The sequence below is a fragment of the Limulus polyphemus genome, unplaced genomic scaffold (genome assembly GCF_000517525.1).
Source record: "Limulus polyphemus unplaced genomic scaffold, Limulus_polyphemus-2.1.2 Scaffold8807, whole genome shotgun sequence".
Taxonomy (NCBI): Eukaryota; Metazoa; Arthropoda; class Merostomata; order Xiphosura; family Limulidae; genus Limulus; species Limulus polyphemus.
In genome coordinates, this window is record NW_013674417.1 from 18,371 (window position 1) to 27,443 (window position 9,073).

Here is a 9,073-nt window from a genome sequence, read left to right on the forward strand (position 1 = left end):
GCATGTAACATAACATCCTGACGACAAGAGACCATGTTGTCTTTCAAAGTCAACCTCTTCCCCCTCCTTGAGAAAAGTTAAACACCATTGTTTCTTCTAGTCAATAGTGTCTGGTACATGCATGTAACATAACATCCTGATGACAAGAGACCGTGTTGTCTTTCAAAGTCAACCTCTTCCCCCTCCTTGAGAAAAGTTAAACACACCCTTCATTGTTTCTTCTAAAGTACCAACCTCCACTACTGTTTTTAGCGACTCGTTATGTAAGTTGATTGTCGCATATTAAAAATAACACTGGACGTAAATTTAATTGGCTTATAATTCCAGGGCAAACATTGTCTTCCTCTTTAAGAATAGGAGTAAAATTAGCATCTCTCCAATCTTCAGCCACCTACCCACTGTCTGTTGATCTATCAAAAATGTGAGAAGGACTTGCATATCTGACCTTTGACTTTCTTTAAAATCAGAGAAAAGGCCACATCAGGTTCTGGTACTTTATCAAAAATGTGATAAGGGCTTGCGTATCTGACCTTTGACTTCTTTTAAAATAATAAAAACCACCGTGTCAGGTCCTGGTACTTTATCTGTTTTTAATCTCTAAATCTTCGTATTTACTATTAAGGATTTAATATTCAAATGATTCAGGTCAGTTATAACATTTTTCCATAGAATGTTCATGGTCAAGAACAATGCTGATATCTCTTCTTTTAAAAACAGAAAATATTTAAAAGTTCAGCTATCTTTTAGTTTTCAGCTAAAATCTTAATGCCATCATCTTTTAGGGGCATAATCTCCATTTTATAAGTTTGCCTACCTCTGATCATGGGTCTTTTGTTTGGGTAGACTGCTACATATACTGTTTTTGAGTTAGTGAATAATGCTCTTTAAAGGGCATTTTATTTGTTTGTCCATGATAGGTGTTCGGGAGGACGGGGGGTGCCCCTCCAGCAGTCAGAAATGAACCATCTGTTTTCAGGAGGCTAAGCCTTTTACATGTGCTTCTCCTGCCTTTAAAGTACTTAAAACATCTTTACCACTAATTCTAATGTTAACATTCAGCTGTTTATGATTTTCTAATTTCTCTTGTAACCAAATTCCTAAATATTTGATACTTCTGTATAATTTTCCGGCCTGTCAACTTAAGAAGTAATTTTCTCTGCACGAGTAAAGTGTTATTCTGACGTGTTTTTTTTAACTTCCATTTATGTTGAGAAATTTTTAGGTTTGCTGTAAGATAAAGTGTTTCTGATTATTGTGTTCTTTTCAGCCTTTACTTAGTGCTTCAGTAATGGATCACATGGTTCAGTTTGAGAAAAAAATCCCTTGTGGAACAGATTATAGAGCAACTGAAAATGCTCTCCAAATTCAGGTACTGATCAGTGTAATATGAAAGTTTTGATCAAATATTTTTGCTTGAGATTGTGTTTCTAATCAGATTTAGTAGTAGTAATAGGCACTGTGCGTTATAAGAGTATTCTTCTATTACCTATTGCTGTTTGTATTCTACAACTATACAGGTGATACAAATAATGATGTTGCTTTGTTTATCATCTCGTTACATTTAGTTTGAAAACTCACTGTTATATTCACAGTGCAGGTTATTAATTCATAAATGATTTTTTTTGCTTTAGTCGTTACAGATAACTGCTTTTCTCTTGACTGTTTGTCACACGGTCATTCTTGTGCAAGATTGGTTCACCGATCCCAATCTTCTCAGGCAAGTTATGAAATTGTTAAATTAACTCCCTTCTTTTGTATTCATTAACTAAAGTCAAAATGCTTTTTTTTTGTAAAACAAGTTAATCACTGGAGAACGTTACAACGACTTGTAAACTTCAGTTTATTTGATAGACATTTCGAAAAATCGTTGTTTGTTAAATTATTAAGATTTGTAAAGCAATGAAATTAGTTTGAGCAAGTGAAAATATTGTTAACATTGTCACTTCATACACGATTGTTATTTATAAAAGTATACTGCAAATATTTTGAAATATTGTCAAGAATGAAGAAACAGCAGGAAGTGTGTTGTTTTATGTTAAAAATATAAATGTGTTTAATTTTTGTATCGGTGCCTTAAACTCCAGATTCCAAAATTTTTTTGTATATAACCACAAGTATCAAAGTAATGGAAACCTTGCTTACTGCTCTAACGAAAGGGAAAGGACTGTTGTATGCCAGTGTATGTGTGTAGTAATTCTGTTGAAACATTCTACCCATTTGTTTCAGGTTCATTCAGTCTGCTGAGATGTTAAAGCCAGCAACACCAACAAACCCTCACGAGTTATCTGCTTCCATAGAAGATACTACGGACTACTATCCCCACCTAGGTACTTGTCGTCCTTAGCTTTATTGTCCTTTTTACATCTTGTGAAGTTTTAATTATACTTGTCATGAGACATTAGTTTTAGGCCAATTACATTTTTAGCACTAAATTTTTTCATTTAGTCCCCCTAGGGTTTTTCTAAAAGAAGAGTGTATCGTATTATTTTAATCGCACAATATCTGCCGTACCCATATGTATAGTTGGTCTTGCATGTGTGAACATATATATATGAAACTTTCGGACATGGGAGGTATGTCATTGGATTCAGTTTTCTTTTCTTCCTGCAGTTTTAAACACAGTATGCTTGTGGCATGTATCGTGTGAACGTTTATAATAAAAGATACGGAATGATCTGGTCTTTCGTGTATCGCAAGCTTGTTTAATTAAGAGGATATTTTACATTTAAACTTGGACATTTGGAAATTAATACAAGTTAAAATCTTTTCTTTTTTTCCATTAAAACTAGGTTGTAGCAGTTATTTATAGTAGCAAGCTTATTGTTTCCCAGTGGGTACGTGCTAAATATTGCCTGCGGTTAACAGAGTACACATAGTTAATTGTGTAGCTTTGCACTAAGAAAATAAAAATAAAGTTGCAGGTATAAAAAGTAACGGGTCTGGAAACGTCTATACTTATTTGGGGGCAGTTTTCAAATTAGACATGCCAGAAATTTTGAAACTAGAAGCTCACCCTTGCAACTAGATTTCCACTGTCACCCCTTTAAACAGTTTTCAACACAGTTTTTTCATTTAAGCTAATTTCAATCTATTATTCGTTGAAATTATGAGCAGAAACTACCAGGTTAATAATTTAGTTTTAGATTGTATAGGTATTTTTAATTCAAGATAATTTGTGTTAATTAAGACTGCTTATGCACTATGAATATTAAATATGTACAAGCTGAAATGATAAATCATTGTGTACTTAAAAATATTTTAAACATAACACAGTTAACAATTACTGAAATTATATTTTAGATCTTGCTTCTACAATAGTTCAGCCATTATTAGTTAAATGTCTCGTATTTTATTTAACCCCACATATTATATATTCTCTAATACCTCATAATTTCATTTACTCCCCTCAAAAGTTCAGTTTTAACTAGCTGTTATTGTGGTTTTTTGTGTTCACATTTTATAATAAGTTATCATCAGAAAGAACATTGTGATTAATTTTAACCTGCTTTCGATACAACATAATTAATTAAAAATGGGGCTTTTAAATGTTTAATTGATGGTTCAGAATAGTTTGGTTATTTCTTGTCATGCACTTCTTAAGATAATGTTGTTCTTATGCAGTGTTCTTACAGAACAAATGCCAGCGGGGAGATTTTTCACCTTCCACGGTGTGCGACATGGAGGAACTTTTGTTAAACGTCTTTCAGAATTCAAAACTGAAACACACAGGCGAGTTAAAATTATTTCTAATGCTCTGTTCTATTTTTATGAAGAAAAAATGTGATTTTAATTTTCCTACAATTCTGTAGTTTATGTAAATTGTAGATAATTTAAAAAAAAAACGTGCCTAGTTTTAATTGGGTAAAATTAGATTTATTCAAAAATATCGCACTTGCTGGAAAGTTTTGAATTAATTTACTTATGTAAGTTGGAACCCCTTTCTAAAAAATACTGCCAGATACTCATTCATAGATAAATATGTATACAACAAAAGTAGTCATAAATATGAGATGCTTATGACTATTTTATTATAACATGTACATGCGAGAACTAGAAACGTCAGTTTGGAATGTTATATTTTGCCTATCTTGAAGATATGCCTTAAATACTGCTGTTAGATGTGCAAGAAACATGAACAGTGTTAACCACTCTTTCTATAACTTAACCCTGAAATAACTAACTTGTTTTTGTACTGTTCATGACTAGAGGGGTCCACATATTGTGTTGTATTGAGTAATTTTATGCCATTTGCTTAAAACAACATTTACTATAAAAACTGACCAATAAACATAGGTGAAACTGTGGTATTAACTTTCTTGGTTATCCTGTCTCAGGGTGAGCAAGCTGAATAAAAACTGACCAATAAACATAGGTGAAACTGTGGTATTCTGATCTTTAACTTTCGTGGTGGTTATCCTGTCTCAGGGTGAGCAAGCTGAACAAAAACTTAACTTTATGTTTTACAGCATTTAGGCAGAGTTTTTCCATTAACTGGGTATTACTGCCATCTATCACTAAATGCTGTGGGTAGAGCCAGTACATGTCTTTAGATCTCTTTATGGAATTAGTTTCAGAGCAAAGTCAGCACACTGGGACAGTGTTCCCACAATTCTTGCCTACGTTCTCATTAGTCATGCATGATTTACCACCCTGTAAATGGTAACAAATAACAATGAATGTGTCATATCCCAATTTTTCTGGAATGGGGTGTAGTTGGGATTTTCTAGGTCGATTTTGCCATCTGTCCTTTTAGAAAAAAGTTTTCCCAATAAGGGGGGGTCTGGACCCCTGTATTTGCTACCAGTTTTGTTAATATATATATATATATATGACTGAGAAACTGAAAATTTTGTCAAGAAAGAGTGACACCTATGGTGCTAAAAACTTGCAAATATAAGAATGTGTAGTAGGTTAAGAGAACAGTTTCAACAAAAAAAAACTGGAAGGGAAAAACAGTAGTATTATGTTAGCTAAGCTAATCAGGCTTCTTCTGTGTCGGGTATCCCACGAGTCCATAGGTTACATGCAATCTAAACCCAAATTCAGGTGCACAGGTTTCTGTATTGCTTGTTCATACATGGAAGTCTAACAGCTAGAAAAATATTTCAAAATGTCTGGCTGTTTGAACCATCAAAATATTTTGATTATTCTAGTGTTATCAAAACGTAACACGGCATAATTTTTGTGCGTTTCTTAGACAATTAAAATCATATGTGTTAAAAGGTAAAACATCAAAAACTATCTTACACGTGTAATACATACAGCTAAGACAAAAAAATTACCAATTTAATCTCTATGCTAAAGCTAACAATCTCAACATCTACACAAGCATAATAAAATTCAAGTTTCTTAGTATATAACTCATCACACAAGTATTTTACTAATAGGTTTTGTTAGTTACATTGATCTCTAAAAGCATAAAAATCACACAAAAATTTAACTGGTATAGGATACTTTAAATTTCTCTGCAGTTTCTACATGTGGTTAACTTATTAACCCAATATCCAAAGGACATAAACGTCCTAATCCTACTTCTCAAGCTGGGTTTAATCTAAGAATATTGACTATAATGTGTCACTCAGGCCAGCTGTGGTTTAGACACTTTTTTTATAAAACAAACAACTATTATAGCATCAACTGGATTAATTAAGTGAATTGTAGTTATGATTAACTATCATTCACAAGAACTGACAAACCAATAGATTAGTTGACTAGTGATCAGAGGGCCACAATGCTAACGAGTGAATACGGTAATTTTAAGAACCCACAAATAAATATAAGCACTGCTCATCTAATATTTAACATCTTCCAAAACCAGCCATAAGTTTCAAATTTATAAAATCAAAAACATCATGCTTTCTGGTGGTGAAAAAGGCTTGGATTATATTTATATATTCAAGCTGCCTGTGCAAGAAAAAATATTTCAGGTTAAGTGTAACAATAGCTTCTGATTGATGCCACAGCCTAAATTTATTGTATGTTTTTTTTTTTCTTACTTCTATAAAACATTTTTACGCTACCATTGATGTTGGTAGCTAGTGCACCATGTTGTACCCAGTTATGCTCATTAGACATTATTTTAAAATCTCTTTAATAGGGTCAGTCTGGATGGAGTTTATTCCCATCAAAGATGAAAGTTTGCACATGGAAGTAGCTAATTTATTTCTTTTACCCGAGAGAGAAGCAGAAGAAAAAGGTTTGTGTGAAAAATTATAGATCCTTCATTAAGCCTATTTATTTACCTTGCACATCTGTAAAAATTTTATCACAAAAACGTGAGATTTTATGTCGAAGTGTAAGTGGTGAGGGTTAAACCCTCAAAATAGTTAATGTATAGGTAAACTGGACTGTTTTTTGCAACAGTTGCAGCTCAGCTAAATTCATGGTTTTTTTGTTGAAACAGTTTACAGCACTGCAGTAGGTCCACCTTGTGGTCTTTGCAGATATAAACTTAAAGAAGTAGTACAAGAGACTGAATTGTAATTTCTTGGTTAGTTAGAAGAAGCTGTAGGTTTTTGATAATGTGATATCATTACATTATCAAAAACCTTCAGCTATCTCTGGTGAAGAAACAAAATGGAGTGACACATGAGAAAAGATAGTGATGGATTTCTTGTGTTTATTTTCCTTTGCAGGTGTTTTACCCAACTATAGAGGTCACCCAGGATTCAACAGCTTGGGAAGGTCCTTAACCCAACAGTTAATGTCGGTGCCACGCAGTACTCTAACACACACTGCTTTGTCTGAGAAAAACTGGTAAGAAAATTTGGAATTATTACGAAATTATGTAGGAAAAAAAAAAAAAACGTGATACTTTGAAATCAGTATCGCGTCCTGTGACACACAGACCCTCAAAAAATAACATGAACTGAAAGTTTTTTTTTGTTCTCGTAAATTGAATAATATTTTCGTCGGCACACTATGTATTTTGTAGTGTTATTGTTATTAAATTTTACTGAATACATAGCATGTCTGTTTAGCTAATTAAGATCTTCAATCTTGCAGTGTTCTTATCACTCTTAATTTATTATATATCTCCAGGTTTCATTACGCTGCCCGTATGTGGGAAGCTGTGAAGAAGTCTTCTCTGTTTCTAGAGTATGGGAGGTTACTACCCTAAGAAGTTAATGTAACGTAAGATTTTCAAATTTTGTATATATATATATATATTTGTACTGCCTGTCTAAAATAATAAGTAATTTCACAATGGCACTTTGTTTTTATTTTGTATCGAAACCCTTTATAATTTGTACACTACCAATAAAATCTTTCAAAATAGTAATTTAACATATTGAACGTAAGTGTAAATCTTAAAAAACAATACCTCTTTTTTTTTTACACTTAATAATATTCCAATTCACTGTACAAGGTAGTTACATGAAAGCTTGCAACTAACACCATAAGTAATAATTAAATATGACCTTTATACACAAGTCCACTACATTTTCATTGCTGAAGCACTTAGTAAATTGTTATTAATCTAAAACTATTAACTTCACAGAAAATCGGCACTGCTAGAGAAATATTACAGTATTCAAAATATATTATCCTTATATTAAAACACAAAATGTAAAGTAAAATTTTATATCATCTCTCAACCAGCTGTATACACCAAGGTCCCAATTATGATTGGGCACACTGGATGGAGGACTGTGTGTCTACATCTTCGCTCTCGCTAGTTTCAGAATCACTGTCTGAACTTTCATCCTGTTGTCCTCGTCTGCGAGCCTAAAAAAATAAAGTACTTGTGGGTAAACATTCGATGATAAGTAACGAAAGCTTGTCGTACATTTGGTAATTGTAATAATTTCTTTCAGTACCCATTCAAACTTTTTCGAAACTCTACTCATGGGTACGTATACTTCGTAATTTATCTTGGATGTTAAGTTGCTCTAACATAACGTTGCCACACCTGTTTAATGGGCTTTCTTTGATTGTTAACTTTTGTATATACTGTTGTCAAGTGCATAAAGAAACGTGTTCGTGTGTTCAATATATCTATTACTATTATAAGCATCAGAATGTGGATTTAGAACTAACAAATTCATGCTGGTATAATCTTGAGATACTATTGGGATTACAGCTGATGGATATTACGAATAAGAACAAGTGAGAAGTTAATAAATGAGCTATATTCATTACTAAGGATTTTGATCAGAGATTAATAACTTGGTTTAATCATTTCTAATTAGTAATACTCTTAAGTTGTTGATAATAATTATAAATATGTTAATTCCTTTATTTGTAGATTATTAGTAGAAACATGAAGGAAAGAGAAGAAGAACGGAACAACGATGGACCCGATTTACAAGATGGTCAGATGCTTTGGTTTCTAATGCACCATTTGAGAAGAGCTGCCCAAAGACGTGTATGTCTACATATTTAAAATATTTTTTAATAGCCATTTGATAGACTAACTTCAGTTTTACACTACATTACTGCCTGTAAAAAAGTAACTTAACATTGAATTCAGAAATGTGGAAAATAGTTTGTTTTTTTATTTCTACTTGATCTGAAAAATTCCAATGACAATCCAGCCAATCACTGCTAGTACATCTGGTTGGTTTCTTTTATTTTTCATATCCTATTCAGTATTATTCCATTTTACCATATGGTAGTTACCGAGTCTTGTATGTTTAGTAACTGTTGTTGATCTTTGTTTCTTCAGTGTATTCCAAAGGTTGTATTATAGTATTGTGAATACTGACTTTATGTTCACACATCCCTCCTGACAAAGGGGATTTTGGCTGTGTGTATAATTTTCTTCTGTAATGACCATTTTAGTGATTCAGTTTTACTAATCATTTTAATTCTTGAATACAGGCAGTCTAAGATGGAGCAGTTGTATTTTTCGGTTTCCTATAAACTCTTAAAATGTCTCTTTGTAACTCCATTGTGAATTATTTAATCTTTTTTCCACACCTTATCTTAATATTAAAGTTGGGCAGTAGGTTAGTACAACAACAACAACAAAATAAGCGAATAATGTAATTGGACAATATTGATACTGTAGATCAAACATATGTGGAGCAAGCAGCCGAAAGTAAAACCCTACGAATAAGAATCAAGGAAC

The 9,073-nt window shown here is 32.6% G+C and overlaps 1 protein-coding gene across 2 annotated transcripts in view; it reads left to right on the forward strand.

The window, feature by feature from the left end:
* LOC106475563 (protein SMG9-like) overlaps positions 1–7,500 on the forward strand; it is an 18,662-nt gene extending 11,162 nt beyond the window's left edge. Inside the window, exons 7-13 of one of the 2 annotated variants that reach the window (XM_013936242.2) lie at positions 1,268–1,369; positions 1,632–1,717; positions 2,227–2,327; positions 3,622–3,729; positions 6,098–6,196; positions 6,636–6,756; positions 7,042–7,500. In XM_013936242.2, coding sequence (XP_013791696.1) covers positions 1,268–1,369; positions 1,632–1,717; positions 2,227–2,327; positions 3,622–3,729; positions 6,098–6,196; positions 6,636–6,756; positions 7,042–7,120 — 696 coding nt within the window. In that variant the 3' untranslated portion in view covers positions 7,121–7,500. Of the gene's footprint in view, positions 1–1,267; positions 1,370–1,631; positions 1,718–2,226; positions 2,328–3,621; positions 3,730–6,097; positions 6,197–6,635; positions 6,757–7,041 lie in introns of those variants that run through there. The other variant, XR_002608912.1, reaches the window with a different exon arrangement.
* Positions 7,501–9,073: the final 1,573 nt, after the last annotated feature.